General features: G+C 43.3%; 1 protein-coding gene across 1 annotated transcript; it reads left to right on the top strand.

Annotated features, from left to right (window-relative positions):
* The first annotated feature begins 19,536 nt into the window (after nucleotides 1–19,536).
* LOC120853063 (C2 calcium-dependent domain-containing protein 4A) lies at nucleotides 19,537–21,008 on the top strand. The gene is made up of 2 exons (XM_040226666.1): nucleotides 19,537–19,600; nucleotides 19,791–21,008. Exon 2 carries the CDS (start codon nucleotides 19,831–19,833, stop codon nucleotides 20,923–20,925), a length of 1,095 nt encoding a protein of 364 aa, XP_040082600.1. The 5' UTR covers nucleotides 19,537–19,600; nucleotides 19,791–19,830; the 3' UTR covers nucleotides 20,926–21,008.
* The last annotated feature ends 231 nt before the right edge of the window (nucleotides 21,009–21,239 follow it).

The following is a 21,239-nucleotide window of genomic DNA, read 5'->3' as shown; positions in this document are numbered from 1 at the left end:
TAGCGACCCCATGGACTGCAGCCCACCAGGTTCCTCCGTCCATGGGGTTTTGCAGGCAAGAGTACTGGAGTGGGTTGTCATTGCCTTCTCCGACTGACAAGGAGATGTCTGAGTCCTCTTTTTCTTCCAAAACCACATTCTGCGGTTGTTTCTCACTCTTAACTGATGTTCCCTACAGCGCCGTCGCCCTCATTTCCAACAGCCAAAACGATTCTGTGGTATTTTATTTTCTGAAGCTCACATTTGTCCACATAGAGCTCTACCCTCGTTCCCCACAAGGAGTCTCAGACTCCCTCTTGATCCGTGTCCGGCCTCCTCCTAAAACTGACCAAAGATAAGGCAGGGAAGGAATCCGCTAAAGGCTCAGCATCTAGGAGGGAACAGGTCAGACCTTAAAAAAACCTGGTAATACGGAAGGATGACTGCAGGGAACACCACAGCCCCCGGATAGGCCCAGCTTCACTTCTCCAGGCCTCCTCTAGCCATGCTTCTTCCACACAAGTACTATTGGCTATAGGAAGTTAAGTCTCCAGGTAACCTGTCTCCCTTATTTTATCTTTAAAATTATGATGATAGCTGTAGATTTTCTTAGATGTCCTTTATAAGATTAAGGAGGTTCTCTTCCATTATTGATTTGCTGAGAATTTTTAAGTCAAGAATGGATGTTGGATTTTGTCAAATGGCAAATGGCTTATTGTTCTCTGAGATGATTATGTATTGTTGTTGTGGTTATTTTGAAAAAATAAACGAGCTCTATTGACTAGAAAAATTTAGGAGCAAAAGGTTACTTTTTTAATAGTGATACCCTTATTTTATGATTCTCTAGCAATCAGCAAACTTTGTCTGTAGTTAATATTTCAGATAATATTTTAGGCTTTATAAGCCACATACAGTGTCTGTCACTTATTCTTTGTTTTTTTTTTTTTTTTTAAACTATTCTTAGCTTATATTCTAAAATTTTAGTCTGGCCACCTGAACTAAAAATAATTTTTACACTATTACATAATTGGCTATATAGTTATTAAAAGAAGCAACTTTAGTAGCAACAAAAATGTATATGATCACCAAACCAAAATTATCGGCCCTTTGCCAAAAAAAAACTTTGCAAATCTCCTATTCTAGAATATTGTTACAGAATACTTTTCAAGGAGTATTGCATTTTCACATGTTGTATATGGCCTAGATTAAATTAAGCCAAGAGTGGCAGCTTCTCCTCATCTGTAATCCTAATCCTTAAACTGGGAATTTTTTTAAGTGTGATTATTAAATATGTGGCATGAAGAAGCAGCTGATAAAGTCAATTTAATTGTTAGTCTGGACATTAATTGATGGAAACTATGCTTGATTTCTCAGACATTGGACTACCTGGCTCCTACGTTTAGAATCAGCACTGGCTGAGACTTGCTTCTTTGGAAACAAACCAGGTATAGTCTTGATTGGCTGGGTGTTAAATACTCACTTTAAGTGCATTTAAAACTGACACTTGCATAGCAATAATTATATTCCAGGTGTTGTGTTATGGGTTTTTTTCTCTGAGGATGTCTCCTTGTCTACAAAATGGGGATGATGATATTAATAACAGCTTCCTTGTAGAGTTGCTGAGGAGGTTGCTTGTGTTTAAGTTACTTAGCTAAGATGCTTCAGTTCAGTTCAGTTCAGTTCAGTCACTCAGTTGTGTCCGACTCTTTGTGACCCCATGAATCGCAGCACGCCAGGCCTCCCTGTCCATCACCAACTCCTGGAGTTCACCCAGACTCACGTCCATTGAGTCAGTGATGCCATCCAGCCATCTCATCCTCTGCCATCCCCTTCTCCTCCTGCACCCAATCCCTCCCAGCATCAAAGTCTTTTCCGATGTGTCAGCTTTGCATAAGGTGGCCAAAGTACTGGAGTTTCAGCTTTAGCACGTTGTCACAAAGACTGAAAAGTTCCATTGACGCTACATAAAGTGAACTACAAGATTTATGGTAGCTTTTAAGCAGCGTTCAATTTTAATTTGCAGTATAAAACAATGTTTTATTAATCTTCATTTCAGTCTGGACTTAATCTGTTCAAGAATTCAAAACCTTATGAGTGAGGAGGATCAGAATATTTTAGAAAGGGAGAAAGAGACAAGAAGAATGAAATTAAAGAATCTAAGAACTAGAAAAGCTTCCCCCTTTTTCTTACCTGAAAATAGAATTGAAATTTGGAGGTAGTCAAAGTAGTTTCTCCCTTATTTGGCTTCATTTGGATCAATTTAACCAATTTGTGTGTTTTTGAAGGAACCTCTCTGGGGTAAACCATCAACTGCATGTTAATTATGACACTACTTTCAAAGGTCAACAAACAAAATAACCCAAATCAAAATGACATGTCATTCATTATAAACTACATTGATTCATTCCTCATATCATGTACATCTCCAGGGTTACTGGTTTTCTTCCTAGGGAATGGGCCAGGATGCACCTGTCTGATGGGGAGTTCCACACAGATCCACACTACTGATTCACTCTTGTGACTAGTTTACATCCACTGCCCTGGGCCGGGCCTGATTCAGTTCTCCCATGAGCTCATGGTCCTTGGTTTTCCCCTTTCACCATAAGTGCATTGCTCTCTTACCAAGCCCCTAGACGTATGGCTTCAAATATACAGCAGTTAAGTAGTATGGGTCTTTCTGCCTGGCAGGGGCCCAGCATTTGACCTATAAGGGAATCAGGAAAAGCTACATTATTTTCAAGCTATAACATTTTCACTTTTTCTTGAGCTTTCAGTGAACTCATGTACTTTCCCATCTGTCTAAAGCCTTTTTATTTTACCCTGATCTGTACTTCCCCAAGTTCTGGGGCTCTGAAGTGGCAACTATTACACTGACTATATTTAAAACTCCATCCTAATATCATCAACAATTACTCACATTCATTGTCTAAAGTAGCTTCATGTCCATCCCCCAAGAGAAGTATCTACTTCTTAAGGGACAAGGGTTCTATTGTGGAACACTATCATTTTGGTAATACTGACAAGCAATGAGATAAAGATGGAATTATCTGCAACCATCCAGAGTCAACTTGCTGGCAACATTTTAGTGGACCTCCCCACAGTGTTTGCCCTATATATATTTTTTCTTTCAGAAACGGGGTCATTTAGTAGAATTCTGTCTACCACACTGATTTTTTAATGATCTTTCATATAAATGTGCTTTAATTAACAAATCAACACATTTGTTAACAAATTAACAAATCTGCTGTTGTCCACAGGCCCCATTCCAGGAGGATTTTCACGTGGAAGGTGAATGGACACCATCTAGAGACTAGAGACATTGAGAACAAGGACTCCCTGTGTTGTACCGTCTCCTGAGTGAGAGGGCAAATGTGCTTTTGAGTGTGGGATGTTTGAGTTCTTCTGTGTGAGGTTTCTTTGAAACTGTGCATTTCCACTCACGAAACAAATGGTGCCGTAGAATGCCTGGCACTAAGGTATGTAAATGACTTACTGAAACCTTCTTGACATTTATGCTATCTCATAATATGTGTACTTCAAGGCGATACTAGAGCATTGTAATAAAGTGGACTTTTGATGACATATGATCTGACAAAGGGTTTATTTGTGTGAAATATCTTTCAAAGATGACACAAATTTAGTAATATTTAGTACTATATGTTTTAGATAAGGATTTCTTCATACTACTTGGATACAAAAATGTCATATAATTTGAAGCCCTCACTTGCAAAGGGCAGCAATAAGTGTTATGTATTAGCCGTTGGAGGGCCCTTTACTATTTAGACTGTACCAGGGCCCAAAGTCTTAACTCTGAGAAAATATTCAAGGGAATGTGGGGAGCTTTTGTTTTTTAGTCCATTGGTTCACTTTGAAGATGCCTGAACTCCATTGACCCTGGGCTGGGCTGGCTGCAGTGAACTTACTTAGCACTGCTACCCTCAAAAGCTATGTCCATGGTATATAATTTCCCATGGGGCCATTATATTTTCTCCCTTCCAAGATGCCTCTGTCTCAGGGATGCTGAATGTGAGTAGAGTGATAATATTATTATATTAGCTACCATCCAAACTGGAAAACCCAGCTACCTCAGTGGATCCAGAATCCATCTTTTCTTCAAGTTGGGCAGTTCATCCTTAGAGCCTTGTTGGGTCTCTGTCATCTAGTCAAACAAAGTGGTGATGAAAAGGGTTATTCAAGCTGGTTTATCTGCACCTGGCTTGAAACATGCACACGGTATCATTCCAACTGTGAACCAGAAAATATGACTCAAGACAAATGTCAGACTGTACTTCTATATGAAGAGACTTTCCATTTTTAACAAAGCACTCCATTCATCTCTCTTTAAAAAGACCCCCTTCGCAGCACACAGAACTTTAAAAAAAGGCACAGGGACATGGCAGATTATGCTAAGAGTATTTGAATAAAATGTATTTAAGGGAAATGCTAATTGCAGAGAATGTCTGGCATTTTAAGAGAAAAAAATTGCTCTTAAGTTGAACCAAGTTTTGTCCTTTATATTATGGAGAATGAAAAGTATTTTATAGCCCTTTAAATTTCCTTAAGCAGCAACTGTTCTTTAGCAAATCTGGGAAAGCTTCATGGAAGAGGCAAGACCCTGGCCAAATTGAGAAATTTTCATGTTTCCCTTGGGAAACAGATTTGAATAGTCTTGCTGAAAAGCAGAGGTGTAGAGGTGATCTCTCTTTGCTATGCTGTGCACAATTGATTTGGTTCCTATGACGATTCCTGTCTGTGTTCCAGCACTGAAGTTGTGCCATCTTCTCAACTGATGAGAATGGATACTGCTGACAGTAATAATAGCAACAGGAATAATGATGGCACCCCACTCCAGTACTCTTGCCTGGAAAATCCCATGGACGGAGGAGCCTGGTAGGCTGCAGTCCATGAGGTCACAAAGAGTCGGACACGACTGAGCGACTTCACTTTCACTTTTCACTTTCATGCATTGGAGAAGGAAATGGCAACCCACTCCAGTGTTCTTGCCTGGAGAATCGCAGGGACGGGGGAGCCTGGTGGGCTGCCATCTATGGGGTTGCACAGAGTCGGGCACGACTGAAGTGACTTAGCAGCTTTGTTTGCCGTGTGGCGGAACCTGGCTATTATCATGAATCTTTAAAGTCTCAGGTCAAATACCACTGTTTAATATAATATAATATAATTTAATATAATATTTTCTGTTTTCGCCATACAAAATTGATCCTCTTTGGGTTTTCCAAAATGCTTGTTTTTTGTGTGTTCTATTACATGTGAAAAGTTTTCTCATAAAACTTACAGAAAATGTGCATAATTCCATAGCTCCAGAGAGGGTAGTTTGAGAAGCATGGTGCTAAATAATAACTGATCACAGCTCACTGAGTGCCTACCTAGTAAGGCATCAGATGGTGTTGTGAGGAGGAATTTTTGAAACCTGGAATAAAGGGAGATTTGGGAAGCACCACTCAGACAGCAATCACCTTATTAGTTGTATCTTATTGTAACAAAAAGTTGTTGGGGACTCCCTGGAGGTTCAGTGATTAAGACTCCATGCTTCCAATGCAGGGGACACAGATTTGATCCCTTGTCAGGCAACTTAAGACCTTGCATGTCACATCACAAAAAGAAAAATTTCTTTTGACTGGGCCTTTGGAATTAGTTCCAAGCTCAAGCTACATGTTACACTCTTTTGTTTATTGCAGGTAGAAAAATACCTTCTAGATAGCTGAGAAGATGAGATGATAACTGAGATATATTTAGTGTTCTCTGAAATTTCTATAAATATTACCTAATATTCCAAAAGCGTTTACCTAGGTTTGGATTGATCTGTATGAGTTATAAACTAGCTTGTGCTTTTCCATGTAAACATAGATTGGAGTAACCACTGACTGCATCTTAATTTTGGACACTGATCAGCATTAAAAACCAAGAATAAATTAATCAAAGACAGAACTGCACATGTCATGAAGAGTAAACCATTCTTCCTTAAAGGCACTTTTCCCAAGTTACTGAAGTTCTGCCTTGGGGATAGGTCAGAATCCTTCCATCACATGCTCAGTTCAACTCAAGTCAACACCTGGCATGTAGGTGCAATGGGCAGTTCCCATGCAGCGTCCCATGACAGGCGTGGGGGCTTTTCCCACAGGAAGATGTAAATGTCTGTCTGCAACAGCATGTTGTTTCCTTAACTTTCTCTGAGCTGATAGACTTCGGTTACATAGACTGACATGCACACAGTTAGGTGGTTGTGTTTAATGGCCTTGCAGCACACGGAGCTCATCTGATGTGCTCTTTTGTCAGCCCAATGAGCTGCAAAACTGTAATGTTAGTGGGTATCTTATGAGACAATTACTTTTTCAAATTGTATATGCTTTGGAGAAGTATTTCAGAGAACTCATGCTTCCTGATGAATTTCTAGACTAGAAAGAAATAGGAGAAATCATTTTTAATGTTATATATTATTTAACCCAATATACCCAAAATATCATCATCTCAAGGTGTAGTATTAAAATTATTAATGGGATATTTTACATTTTTAATACTAAATCTTTGAAATCTTGTACTTTACAGTTAAAGCACACTCCAGTTTGAACCAGCCACATTTCAAGTGTCCAAAAGTCACACGTGGCTGATGGCCAATGTTTTGAACAGCACAGGTCGAAACCTTCTTCTCTTACTCAGACCTGTCCCTTCCTAAATTTCCTGGGATCTGAAGTGGCCAGTATAATGTACAAATTCCATTTAAAGTCCTGTTCCTAATTTCTGCCCCTGGTGATTAAACAAATCACTACTTGATTAACATAGCCATAAGGCCTGCTCTTCCCAAACTGTATCTACTCTTCAGAGGAGAAACAGTTTTTTGTCCTAGTACAGAAGTAACATGCTTATTGGGTTGATCAGAAAACACATTTAAGCAAGAGGAGAAAAATTTGAGCACTCCATAATCCCACTGTCCAGAGATAACTACACACCCTGTTTAAGTGGCCATTCTGAAAGACTTCATATGTTTGTCTTTACCCAGAAATGAGATCATATGGTGCACATTGTTATAATTATTGTCATCTATAACTTCAGTTTAAGTGATCTCTAACGTAACGGATATTATTGTGTTGTTTAGTTGCTATGTTGTGTCTGGCTTTTTTGTGACCCCATGGACAGTAGCCACCACTGGGCTCCTCTGTCCATGGGATTTCCCAGGTAAGAATACTGGAGTGCATTGCCGTTTCTTTCTTCAGGGAATCTTCTCAATCCAGAGATTGAACCCGTTTCTCTTTCCCGGCAGGCAGATTCCTCACTACTGAAGCCACAGATATTATATCTCAGTTTATTTAACCAGTCAGCCCAGAGGTTATCAGAAATGAGAACTTGCTCTAGACAAGAAATGAATATTATCTGGATATACCTTAAGAGTAGTCCTACCACTCAGGAAGGACATGAGTGCATTTGTGATTAAATGAGGGGTGGGTGAATTGTGTTAAGTGGAGAAATCTTTAGGATTAGATATTTCTGCAAATGGAGTAAAAGATGCCAGCCTGTGCAGAGTGTGCCCATGGTGTGTGTGTTTTGAATGTGTCAACTCTCCGGTAGTCATTCCAGAGGGAGAATAGTCCCTTATGAGGCTACAGTGTGTTGCTCAGACTACCACCCCCACTTCAGCTTCTAGGCAGTTATTCTCCTAGCTGCTAACAAAACACAGATAAATTTTTCTGCAGGAAGGAATTGCCTTAGCTGAGGGACTCAACCATGATCAAGGTCTTGCCCACTTCCCTGGGAGACCTCTTGGCCAATGATTGATCGATGAGGGCAGGAGGGATAATAATTGCCTGCCTCCTTACCCCATACTGAGATAAATCCTCAGGCCTCTCCCAGTTCCAGAGGTCTTTGTGGAATCTGCGGAGGCCTGTGTGGGGACTGCATCGCCACTTTCATCCCTTGGCCCAATCCTGCTCTCTTCACCCCCCACAGGCGTATCTCTCAAGAGCATCTTCCAGTAATGCAGTTAACGTGCACATCTCTAGTTTACTCTGTTTCTCAGGGAACCTAGTCTGTGACAGACACGTAAACTGTTATTGATCTGACAAAGAGTTTATGTGTATATTTTACAGAAACAACTCAACTATTCTAGTTGTAATAGTTACAGATTTCTCCGCAATACTGGTGTTACTGGAAATGTCCCATTTCTCTTCTAAGTGAGATCTAGCTCAGATTTCTTGCTTGAGAAGGCAACTGAAAGTGTTCTATATCGCTCCTTCTCTATGGCTCTTTCCAGGCTTCCCTGGTGGCTCAGATGGTAAAGAATCCACCCTGCAATATGGGAGACCTAGGTTCAGTCCCTGGGTTGAGAAGATCTCCTGGAGGAGGGCATGGCAGCCCATTCCAGTATTCTTGCCTGGAGAACCTCATGGATAGAGGAGCCTGATGGCTACAGTCTATGGGGTCACATAAGAGTCAGACACCACCGAAGCTACTTAACATGCATGCATGGCTCTTTCCTTTTGGGCTGTACCAAGATCCCAGGTCTCTGGTCTGACAAAAAGTTGATAGGGAGGTGGGGAGGCCCATGAATCAAGGCAAATTGGAAGTGGTCAAACAGGAGATGGCAAGAGTGAACGTCGACAATCAGCGAACTAAAATGGACTGGAATGGGTGATTTTAACTCATATGACCATTATATCTACTACTGCAGGCAGGAATCCCTTAGAAGAAATGGAGTAGCCATTGTGGTCAACAAAAGAGTCTGAAATGCAGTACTTGGATGCAATCTCAAAAACGACAGAATGATCTCTGTTCGTTTCCAAGGCAAACCATTCAATATCACAGTAATCCAAGTCTATGCCCCAACCAGTAACGCTGAAGAATCTGAAGTTGAATGATTCTATGAAGACCTACAAGACCTTTTAGAACTAACACCCCAAAAAGATGTTCTTTTCATTATAGGGGACTGGAATGCAAAAGTAGGAAGTCAAGAAACACCTGGAATAACAGGCAAATTTGGCCTTGGAATATGGAATGAAGCAGGGCAAAAACGAATAGAATTTTGCCAAGAGAACGCCCTGGTCATAGCAAACAGCCTCTTCCAACAACACAAGAGAAGACTCTACACATGGACATCACCAGATGGTCAACACCGAAACCAGACTGATTATATTCTTTGCAGCCAAAGATGAAGAAGCTCTATACAGTCAGCAAAAACAAGACCAGGAGCTGACTGTGGCTTAGATCATGAGCTCCTTATTGCCAAATTCAGACTTAAATTGAAGAAAGTAGGGAAAACCACTAGACCATTCAGGTATGACCTAAATCAAATCCCTTATGATTATACCGTGGAAGTGAGAAATAGATTTAAGGGCCTAGATCTGATAGATAGAGTGCCTGATGAACTACGGACAGAGGTTTGTGACATTGTACAGGAGACACGGATCATGACCATCCCCATGGAAAAGAAATGCAAAAAAGCAAAATGGCTGTCTGGGGAGGCCTTACAAATAGCTGTGAAAAGAAGAAAAGCAAAAAGCAAAGGAGAAAAGGAAAAATATAAGCATCTGAATGCAGAGTTCCAAAGAATAGCAAAAAGAGATAAGAAAGCCTTCCTCAGTGATTAATGCAGAGAAACAGAGGAAAACGACAGAATGGGAAGGACTAGAGATCTCTTCAAGAAAATTAGAGATACCAAGGGAACATTTCGTGCAAAGATGGGTTCGATAAAGGACAGAAATGGTATGGATCTAACAGAAGTAGAAGACATTAAGAAGAGGTGGCAAGAATACACAGAAGAACTGTACAAAAAAAGATCTTCACGACCAGGATAATCATGATGGTGTGATCACTCACCTAGAGCCAGACATCCTGGAATGTGAAGTCAAGTGGGCTTTAGAAAACATCACTACGAACAAAGCTAGTGGAGGTGACAGAATTCCAGTTGAGCTGTTTCAAATCCTGAAAGATGATGCTGTGAAAGTGCTGCATTCAATATGCCAGCAAATTTGGGAAACTCAGCAGTGGCCTCAGGACTGGAAAAGGTCAGTTTTCATTCCAATTCCAAAGAAAGGCAATGCCAAAGAATGCTCAAACTACTGCACAATTGCACTCAACTCACACACTAGTAAAGTAATGCCCAAAATTCTCCAAGCCAGGCTTCAGCAATACGTGAACCATGAACTTCCAGATACTCAAGCTGGTTTTAGAAAAGGCAGAGAAACCAGAGATCAAATTGCCAACATCCGCTGGATCATGGAAAAAGCAAGAGAGTTCCAGTAAAACATCTATTCTGATGTATTGACTATGCCAAAGTCTTTGACTGTGTATCACAATAAACTGTGGACAATTCTGAAAGAGATGGGAATACCAGACCACCTGACCTGCCTCTTGAGAAACCTATATGCAGGTCAGGAAGCAACAGTTAGAACTGGACATAGAGAAATAGACTGGTTCCAAATAGGAAAAGGAGTACGTCAAGGCTGTATATTGTCACCCTGCTTATTTAACTTATATGCAGAGTACATTTTGAGAAACGTTGGGCTGGAAGAAGCACAAGCTGGAATCAAGATTGTGGGGAGAAATATCAATCACCTCAGATATGCAGATGACACCACCCTTATGGCAGAAAGTAAAGAGGAACTAAAAAGGTTCTTGATGAAAGTGAAAGAGGAGTTGGAAAAGTTGGCTTAAAGCTCAACATTCAGAAAATGAAGATCATGGCATCCGATGCCATCACTTCATGGGAAATAGATGGGGAAACAGTGGAAACAGTGTCAGACTTTATTTTGGGCTCCAAAATCACTGCAGATGGTGACTGCTATCATAAAATTAAAAGATGCTTACTCCTTGGAAGAAAAGTTATGACCAACCTAGAGAGCATATTCAAAAGCAGAGACATTACTTTGCCAACAAAGGTCCGTCTAGTCAAGGCTATGGTTTTTCCAGTGGTCATGTATGGATGTGAGAATTGGACTGTGAAGAAGGCTGAGCACCAAAGAATTGATGCTTTTGAACTGTGGTGTTGGAGAAGACTCTTGAGAGTCCCTTGGACTGCAAGGAGATCCAACCAGTCCATTCTAAAGATCAGCTCTGGGATTTCTTTGGAAGGAATGATGCTAAAGCTGAAGCTCCAATACTTTGGCCACCTCATGCGAAGAGTTGACTCATTGGAAAAGACTCTGATGCTGGGACAGATTGGGGGCAGGAGGAGAAGGGGACGACAGAGGATGAGATGGCTGGATGGCATCACCAACTCGATGGACGTGAGTTTGAGTGAACTCCGGGAGATGGTGATGGATGGGGAGGCCTGGCGTGCTGTGATTCATGGGGTTGCAAAGAGTCGGACATGACTGGGCGACTGAACTGAACTGAACTGAACTGAACTGGGGAGGCCCTACCCAGGCCTTAGCAGTCTTCTCCCTGGAGGCAGGTGGTCCCCTTGTGGCACCCCTTGCCCTGTGCTGGCCTGGGCCCTTCCATGCTCTTCTGTACTCGTGTGGCTCCACAGCTCCCCACGTGGAGGGAAAATGCTGTACAACCTATTTCAGTCCTAGAAATTCCAGGCTTTATTCAGTCATTTCCTTATTCATGATGAGTGGATTTTATTCTTTAAACAGCAACAGTTGGTTGTCAGCCAGTTGGAAGCAGCCTCAGGAAAGTGGCCGAGACTTAAGTGAGTTGGCTAACTTTCACGTTTCCCCTGAAGAGGCAACAATTATAAATATCTCTACCCAAGAAGCAGAGGTGTGGAAATAGCCTCCGGTTCCTGTGCTGGGAATCACGGGTGGTTCAATTTTTATGGGGATTCCTACATTTTTTCCTGTTTTAGAAATTCCCCAGACGTCATTGATGACAGATGGATCAGACATGGCATGATTCCCTCATTGTTTTGGGTTGAATTGTTTCTCCCCAAAATATCTGTGGAAGATCTGACTCCAGTACCTCAGAACTGGAGTTCTTGTGACCAAGTTTAGAAAAATAGCATCTTTATAGATGAAATTGGTTAAGATGAAGTCATATGGGAGCAGGGTAGACCCTTAATCCAATAAGACGTGTCTTTTTAAGAAGAGGTGAAACACAGAGGCACAGACAGGAGGGAGAATGCCATGCATAGAGGCAGGCAGAGACTAAGTTGCAGCTGTAAGCCAAGGAGCTCCCAGAGCTTCCAGCAAGTAACCAGAAGCCAGGAAGAGGCAAGGTAGGATACTTCCTACACGTTTCAGAGGAAGCACAGCTCTGCTGACATCTTCATGTTAGACTTCTAGCCTCCAGATTCAGGAGACAATTTCTGTTTTCTATTTCTCAAAAGACATAAAAATATGAAAAGCAAGTCACAGGGGAGATAGGTGTAATACTTAAAAGTGACCAAGAAGTAGTGTTCAATGTGTGTGTATATATGTACAAGAGAAAGAAATGACACAATAATATATATTTTTTAATTTAAAAGAATTTTATGGAAGAAACCTGCATGATTAATTACACGCAAAATTGCTATACCTCAATTATCAATGACAGGAATGAAAATTGACATGATAATTTACTATTTTAAAATCATTGTATTAGTATCTAGGGCTGCCATAACAAGGAACTACAGACCACAGGTCTTAAATAATGGAAATTTATTTCTGCACAGATCTGGAGTTAGGAGTCCAAATCCAGATGTTGGCAGTGTTGACCTCTAAGGGACTCTCTCCTTGGCTTGCAAGTGACCATCATCTTCATATTGTCTTCCCTCTGTGTGTGTCTGTTCTAATCTAATCTCTTCTTATAAGGATACCAGTCACATCAGATTATGGCCCCCTCTAATGACCTAATTTAACCTTAAATACCTCTTTAAACTGGCAATTGTGGATGGTAAAGAAGGCTAAGTGCCAAAGAACTGATGCTTTCAAATTGTGGTATAGGAGAAGATTCTTGAGAGTCCCTTGGACAACAAGGATATCAAACCAATCAATCTTAAAGGAAATCAACCCTGAATATTCATTGGAAGGACTGTTGCTGAAGCTGAACCTGCAGTCCTTTGGCCACCTGAGCCAACTCACTGGAAAAGACCCTGATGCTGGGCAAGATTGAAGGCAAAAGGAGAAGAGGGCAGCAGAGGATGAGATGGTTAGATAGCATCACCAACTCAATGGACATGAATCTGAGCGAACTCCAGGAGATAGTGAAGGACAGTGGAGCCTGGCGTGCTGCAGTCTATGGGTTTGCAAAGAGCTGGACACGACTGAGACACTGAACAACAACAACAGCAACTGCTTTAAAAGATCTTGTCCCTAAATATAGTCACATTCTGAGCCACTACAGGTTAGGATGTCACATTGTGAATTTGGGGAGGGCACAGTTCAGCCCACAACACTCACCATGTTAGCGATATTTTAAAATGTGGGGCATCCCTGGTGGCTCAGTGGTAAACAACCCACTTGTCAGTGGAGGGACGTGGGTTCAATCCCATATACTGAGGATCCCATGTGCCGTGGAGCATCTAAGCCCCTGCACCACAGCTATCAAGCCTGTGCTCTAGGTCTTAGGAAGCACCACTGCTACTGTAGTGGGAGCGCCCTAGAGCCGGTGATCCACAGCAAAAGAAGCCACTGTAACGAGAAGCCTGAGCACCATGACTAGACAGTACCCCTGTTCACCACAACCAGAGAAAAGCCCAGATACCAACAAAGACCCGGCACAGCCAAAAACAAACAAAATTATTTAAAAAAATCTGATCATACTACATGCAGTTGAGGATGGGAGCAATAGAAAATCTTATATACTGCTGTGAGGAAAGTGATTTCACATTAAAACTGAAGGTGCAAATACACTAGAGATGTACTCTAGAAAATCTTTGCACACGTGACTGAGAAAACCTGTATACCTGAGCTCATACCAGCTGTGGAAAAACTGGAAACAATCCGAGCATCCATCAGCACGAGAATGAAGCATGTTTACACAATGGAATGGTGTACATCAGTAAGAATGAATGGACTAGAGCTCTATGAGTGCACGTACATGAATCTTACAATGTAGAATGAAAAAAAAAGCAAATTGTGAAAGACTGTTTAGAATTACTTTTATAAAAAAGAGAAAAAATAAGTTTTAGGGAGAACTATGTATATATGTTGTTATTATTTAGTCTCTAAGTCTTCTGACTCTTTTTGACCCCATGGTCTGTAATGCATCAGGCTCTTCTGTCCATGGGATTCTCCAGGCTAGAATACTAGAGCGGGTTGCTATTTCCTTCTCCAGGGTACCTTCCCAGCCCAGGGACTGACCTCAAGTCTCCTGCATTGGTAGGCAGACTCTTTACCACTGAGCCAACAGGGAAGCCTCCTTGTGTATATGCAATAAAAGTAATATTTAAAGAGGAGGGGAGGGACTTCTGTGGCAGCCCAGTGGCTAAGATGCCTCGCTCAATGCAGGGGGCCCAGGTTTGATCCCTGGTCGGGGAACTGGATCTCACACGCTGCAATGCAGATCAAAGATCTTCCTGCATGCCTGCAACTAACACCTGGCACAGTCAAATAAACAAATAAATAAAATAAAGGGGTGGGGGAGAGAGAGGGAGAGAAATGAGAGAACAATAGCTCCAAATTCAAAATAGTACTTAAATCTGGGGAAGAGACAAGAATGTGGTTAAGAAGTATTATCTTGGAAGCATCAACTGTTTTGAAAATAGTTTTTTTTTTTTTTTAAGCTGGTTGGTGAGTAAACAGGTATTCACTATATTATGCTTTGGTCTTTACATACATGAAATGCATTTTTTTTTCTAAAACCTAGAAAAGAAAAGTTGAAGAAAATGTGAATGGAATCTAGATACCATGGACAAAGAACAAAAATAAGTCTTCAACAGGAATGTTACTTCTGGTCAGCATTAAAGTAGTGATAGGAAAGAGAATGGAATACTTAAAAATTTGGTTGCTGTTTACAGAGAAAAGACAGATAAATCAGTGACTACCTAGGATCAAGCATTTGACTGGGGATCAAGACTAGAAGAGTTTATTTTCTAGACAGCCCATAAGGAAGTATAAGCTGCTATGTATTCATTACTGTGTTCACCAATTTTAATAAGTCATATCAAGTACTTGATTTAATATGAAGGTATCATAATCACTATCATAAAGTAAATGTATGTACATGGTTAAAATTTTAAAAGACTATTTGACTTACGGAGATTGAAATAACATTAATGACACTGTACATAACTTGGATTAAGCAATAATTAAGACAACCACCACCAGAAAAAACACACAACTACCCCAGGAAAGAATATACTAACTTAGAGTGGAAATGAAGAGTTAATACTACAATGAAGATCCATTGTATAGCACAGGGAACTATATTCAATATTTTGTAATAACTTTTAATGGAAAATAATTGAAAAAGAATATATATATATATATGATCACATTTCTGTACACCTGAAACTAACACAACATTATAAAACATCTATACTTCAATTGAGAAAAAATAAAGTTATCCCCAGCCTTCCCACGGGGGCTTCTTTAACTGCTTTCACACCTTGTTCTTCCCATTTTGGGGTCATAGGTAGTGTCAATTAGTGACTTCACTCAGGGTTCTTAGGTAATTGCACATCTTTTCCATTTTCACCATGTCAGGCTTTAACTGACAATAAATTCTCTGGGTCTTTATTATATGGATCACTGCAAATCCTATTTCGGAACCAAGGGATGGTATAAATACAGAGAATCAGTACACTTCCCAGGAAGACAAGGATTCTGTCTACAAGTGGTATAACTAGTGATTTCCTGCTTAGGACAATTGCATGCGTTAATCTTTTAGGTGCTGGTATCATCAATAAGGTGTGTAGTTTCAATGCAAGGCTTTGGGATAAGGCTTTCTTTTCCTTTTGTCTAACTACCTAGAGAGGAGATGGGTTCAGGAAAAGCAGCTTTGAGGGTGGCACTATACTGAAGCAGTTAAAGCACACAGGGAATGAGCTGAATCGATCTGAATCTGAGTCCCAGCCCCACTCTTACCGGATGGGAGATTTTGGACAATTGTTTACTCTCTACAAGCTGCAGTTTCTAAATCCCTCCCTTATTTAGAGGGTTGTTTAGGGATTAAATAAGACCCCAGTATGTAGTGAGTATTTGGTAAACATTAATATCATTAATGGTATAGTTTCTTTAACAATTTCAGGGCCTGAATACAAGATGATGGTGAACCTTTCGTATTTATTTGTTATTGCTGTTCAGTCACTCAGTTGTGTCCGACTCTTTGCAACCCCAAGGACTGCAGCACACCAGTCTTCCCTGTCCTTCACCATTTCCTGGAGCTTGCTCAAATTCATATCCATTGAGTCGGTGATGCCATCCAACCATCTCATCCTCTGTCGTCCCTTTCTCCTCCTGCCCTCAATCGTTCCAGCATCAGGGCCTTTTCTAATGAGTCAGTTCTTTGCATCAGGTGACCAAAGTATTGGAGCTTCAGCTTCAGCATCAGTCCTTCCAATGAATATTCAGGATTGATTTCCTTTAGGATTGACTGGATAGATCTCCTTGCAGTCCAAGGGACTCTCAAGAATCTTCTCCAACAACACAGTTTGAAGGCATCAGGTCTTTGGTGCTCAGTCTTTTTTTTGGTCCAGCTCTCACATTCATACATGACCACTGGAAAAAACAGTAGCTTTGACTATACGGACCTCTGTAGGCAAAGTAATGTCTCTTCTTTTAATATACTGTCTAGGTTGGTCATAGTTTTTCTTCCAAGAAGTAAGCATCTTTTAGTTTCATGGCTGCAGTCACCATCTGCAATAAAGTTTGTCACTGTTTCCATTGTTTCCCCATCTATTTGCCATGAAGCGATGGGACCAGATGCTGTGATCTTTGCATTCTGAATGTTGACTTTTAAGTCAGCTTTTTCACTCTCCTCTTTCATCTTCATCAAGAAGCTCTTTAATTTCTCTTTGGTTTCTGCCATAAGACACAAAATAATGACATAATGGTGTAATCAATGTTTCCACTGGGGGAGGGGGTTTTCACTTTCTACTATTGTGATTTAAGAATCAGGAAGGATACCAGGCCTCTAACTCTGGACTCAGCCTATAGCTATTGGTTTAGATGAATGAATGACTGAAGTGTATCCCAGTGTAAGTAATCTAATTGTCCTATGTCTTAGTTCTCTTCTGTAGAATATTAATCTATGGAAAACTAATTGTTTTAGAAAACCCTCTATATAGAGATTGTGTTTATAGATGTGCTTATGTTTTTCCATGAATATGGCTGTACTGGTAGCAGAACTTCTCAAATCTCATGTCCTGCTTTTAGTGGATTTACTTGGTAACAGAAGTTCTGTGTGTTCATGTCACAAAGACCTTCAGGAGAGGGAAAGCCATTTTCACTGAGGTCTCATTGGAAGCGAGCTGGCTCCTGGGCATATCGTGCAAGTGTGCTATGCTTAGAGAAGGCCATTCACCCAAGAATTTGCAGACTGGCCTGAAGAATCAATAGGAAATGATCCAGTCAGAGACCTCTGGGAATTCTTCTGCTTGCCATTCTGACTTCAGCAGGTATGATTACTACCCCCTGGCTGCATACTGATTCACACTTGCCCTCTCAAAAAGCAGAACAGTGATCACTTTTAAAAGAAAGTATTAATTATTTATTTATGGAAAATATTCACTTTCCTTACTTTAAAAATTTGGAAATAGTGGTACTTAATCCAAAGCAAAGATAATGGAAAATACTTAGGAGACCAAGTTGCTTTAAGAATGAACATTCTGGATGTTAAGTGCAATACAAAAATGCACACAATCTCTGACACATAGTGAACTCAGTGAATGAAACTGAACTGAGTGGATGAATGGAAGGAGAAAGGAAAGAGAAGGAAGAAATTAGCAAAACGCTAGGATGTACAATACCTGGGCTGTGATTCATAATTTGACTGATGAGCCTGTTTCTTATATCATAAACAGAAGCAATGTCCACCGCATTGGTTTGTTGTGAGAAAGAAATTGAACAAAGCAGAGAGAGATGTGGTTAAAAGCACATGACAGTCATAAGACCAGATCAGGCTAAATACAACACAATATAATTCATCAAATATTTACTGAGCACTTATTATTTGCCCGGCATTGTATGTCCAGGCACTGAAAGTGGAGGAGATGAATAAGACAGCCAGGCTTGTCCCTTAGAGAGGTCTGCTTTGGGATGGAGGCAGACCCACGTTCTAGACAGTAGCCCTTCTCTTTATTTTACATATACTGATAGTAGGTCCCGCAGACTCCTCTCTGGTTGTCTTACCACAGTCCTTGCCCTCAAGAAATTCCTAGTTTAGTAGGGAAGACAAACTTGTCAACCAAAAATTCCACAGCAGGCTGCTGAATGCAGCAGTGGTGATACATAGAACACGCATGAAGGGAATAAGGAGACACGGAGAACTGTAGTGAAGGGCTCGAGTAAAGGATTCTGAACAGGTGGAGGTCTGGCTGAAGTAAAACAAAAGGAGTTCTTTATAGACGAAAAAAAAAAAAAAAAAAGCAGAGAAGGGCACTTCAGATAACAGGAAGTGTCACGTGCAAAGGCAAACCGACAGGAAATTGCTAGTTTCAGCTTCTGCCATTAATTAGTTCTGTTGAACCCTTTACAGGATTTCAGCAAGTCCCACTGGACTTCCAGTTTTCTCATCGTAGAAAATGAAGGTTGGGAGGGAGGGAGAGGTAGAGAGGCAATGTGGATTTTTTTGTAAGGTGCTTTCTAACTGGATACCTTCATGATGGAGCAGAGAGAAAAGGGCAGCTTTGAATTATCATGTTATGTTTAGGGCATGAGCCAAAAACCCATCATTTGTGACAATCAAGATGATAGGCAGGGAATTCCCTAGTGATCCAGTGGCTAAGATTGCATTCCCAGTGCTTGCGACCCGAGGTTCCAACCCTGATCAGGGAACTAGATCCCACATGCCGAAACCAAGACAAACAAATAAATATTTAAGTTGACAGGCAGAGCCGGTAGGCATTCAGAGATTTTTGCATACTTTAATTCACCCACTCCACCAACATATATGGCATTGACTGAGGCAGTCAGTGATATTCTTTAAGAAAGCCAAGGTCTGGCAGAGGGAGACAGACTCATAAACAAGTACACGAGTACCATGGAAACTGTACTGGTTTACAGACTGCAGGTTCATGGGGGCAGTAAAACAGAAGCTTCTAGTGTGTGTTGTTCACATGCGGGGTTGGGGGTGAGGAGTGGGGTACAGGATTTAGCTCCCAGCTAAAAAGAACTTGCTTCCTTATCCTTCACCTTTTCCGAGAAGCCGCCAGCATTTTCAGCCGCCAATTCTTCCTGGCAGGCCGACCCAGGCGTCCTCCCTCTACCGGCAAACTTTCGCAGGCGGGTGTGAGCGGTTCCCTGCACGCAGAGCGGATGCAGGCCCCAGGGCTGAGCAGAAGGGGGCTGGCCTTCGCCACAGCTTCGCTCCCACGCGAGCCCCAGCAGCTCTGGCGAGAAAGGGCCGCCGGAAGGGCACGCCGGCCGGCGCCTCCAAGGGTAGGACTCCTGGCCAGCTGGGCGGGACTCAGGCTGCAATATAAGGGGGAGCGCCCCTGTCCCGGTTACAGTGCTGAAGCTGGAGCGTCAGCAGGCACCAGAAAGCAACTTGAAACTCACGAACCAGAGGGACTGAAAAAGAGGCAAAGGTCTGATTTCTACTTCTTTGTTTAATTAGTACCAATGAATGGAAGGCGGGTGGCTTTGTGGGCGCGAGCGAGCTCGCCGGAACTGGCAGGGGATCGTTGGTGCGTTGATACCCCGAGGGGTCTGGCTAAGTGTCCAGCCACTCTCAAAGGCCCCAGGAGCCCAAACTCATTCGCTTCTCTCCTCCCGCAGGAGCGCTTCTTCCCGCCACCCTCAGCCCCAGCCTCGGAGGATGCGGCTCCTCGGGAAACTGCGCGCCTCGGCGGCAAGCAGCGCGCCTCTGGAGCCTGCCTTCTCCAATGTGCTCACCCCGAACCGCATCCCCGAGTTCTTCATCCCGCCGCGGCTGCCCACCCCCTATTCGCCCGAGTCCTCGCTCCCGGCCGCCGCGCTGCCCCGGAGGTGCGCTGCTGAGCCGGACCTTTGGCTTCGAGAAGCCGACGACGGCGCGGGGCGCACGGACTGGGACCCGCGCTCGCAGGCCGCACTCTCGCTGCCGCACCTGCCCCGGGCGCGCACTGCCTACGGCTTCTGCGCGCTGCTCGAGAGCCCGCACACCCGCCGCAAGGAGTCGCTCTTCCTCGGGGGCCCGGGCTCCGTCGCACTCCCGCCCGCGCCCCGTCCCCGGGCCCACACCTACGGGGGCGGCGGCGGAGACGCTCCCCTCGCTCCCGGGGCGAGATCCCCTATTGCGACCCCCGCAGCCCGCGGTGGCCCCAGCCCGTCCCTGGACACGCTCGCCCCGCCGCCCCGCTGCCGCCGCCTCCTACGCGCCCCGGAAGGGCTGCTGCGCCGAGCATTGCGGGCCGGGAGGAGCCGAGGCCTGATCCGCGCCCGCTCCGTCTCCAGCGGGGACGGGGAAGATGATGACGAGGACGAATGCCGCGCCAGCCCCGGGTCCCCGACGCAGGCCCCAGTCACATCCCTTTCGCCGCATCGCGACCCGCGTCCCGAGCGCCTGGAGGCCGAGGGCACCGTAACTCTGGGCCGCGCTGGGGGCGCTCTGCGCCTGGCCGCCGAATACAATCGTGCCAGCGGGCGCCTCCGTGTCCGGCTGCTGCGTGCCGAGGGCCCGGCCGGAGGAGCCGCCGAGCCCCGCGCCCCCGTCGGCTGCAGAGTCAGCTTCGTCCTGAAGCCGCGGGGCGCCGTGGTCCGGCGGAGCCGCAGGGCCGTCTTGGAGCAGGACTTGTGCTTGGACGGGCTCTCGGAGGACGAGGTGCGCCGCCTGGCCGTGCGCGTCAAGGCCGAGAACCGGGGCCGCGGGCTGGAGCGGGGCCGCCTGCTGGGCCAGGGCGAACTGCTGCTCGGCCCCCTCCTGCTCCTCTGAGGGCGCGCTCTGCCGCGGGGCCTCTCGGACACTGATAGCCACTGATATTGTACAAAATAAATGTTATTTATTTATTTTTCTAATCATGTACTTGCTTTGTTGCCGTTTTAATTCTTAGATGTCCGAATTTGCCATCGTTTATTGGTAGGGAAAGATAAAATTATGACTCCCTCCTCTATTCAAAACACTCAATCCTTTTTTCCAGGCCTTTTTTTTTTTTTTTTAAAATATAACAGATTGGCTTGTGGCTGAACGAAAGGAAAAAAGAACGACACTCCATCTGCGTTGCTTTGTCATTCTTAATTTATTAATAT

Source organism: Oryx dammah, unplaced genomic scaffold (assembly GCF_014754425.2).
Source record: "Oryx dammah isolate SB20612 unplaced genomic scaffold, SCBI_Odam_1.1 HiC_scaffold_26, whole genome shotgun sequence".
In the NCBI taxonomy this organism is placed as follows: Eukaryota; Metazoa; Chordata; class Mammalia; order Artiodactyla; family Bovidae; genus Oryx; species Oryx dammah.
Note: the sequence above shows the minus strand (reverse complement) of the source record. Positions and strands in the feature narration are given on the sequence as shown.

Coding starts and splice junctions, on each gene's coding strand:
- LOC120853063 (XM_040226666.1), top strand. CDS start 19,831: ATGCGGCTCCTCGGGAAACTGCGCGCCTCGGCGGCAAGCAGCGCGCCT.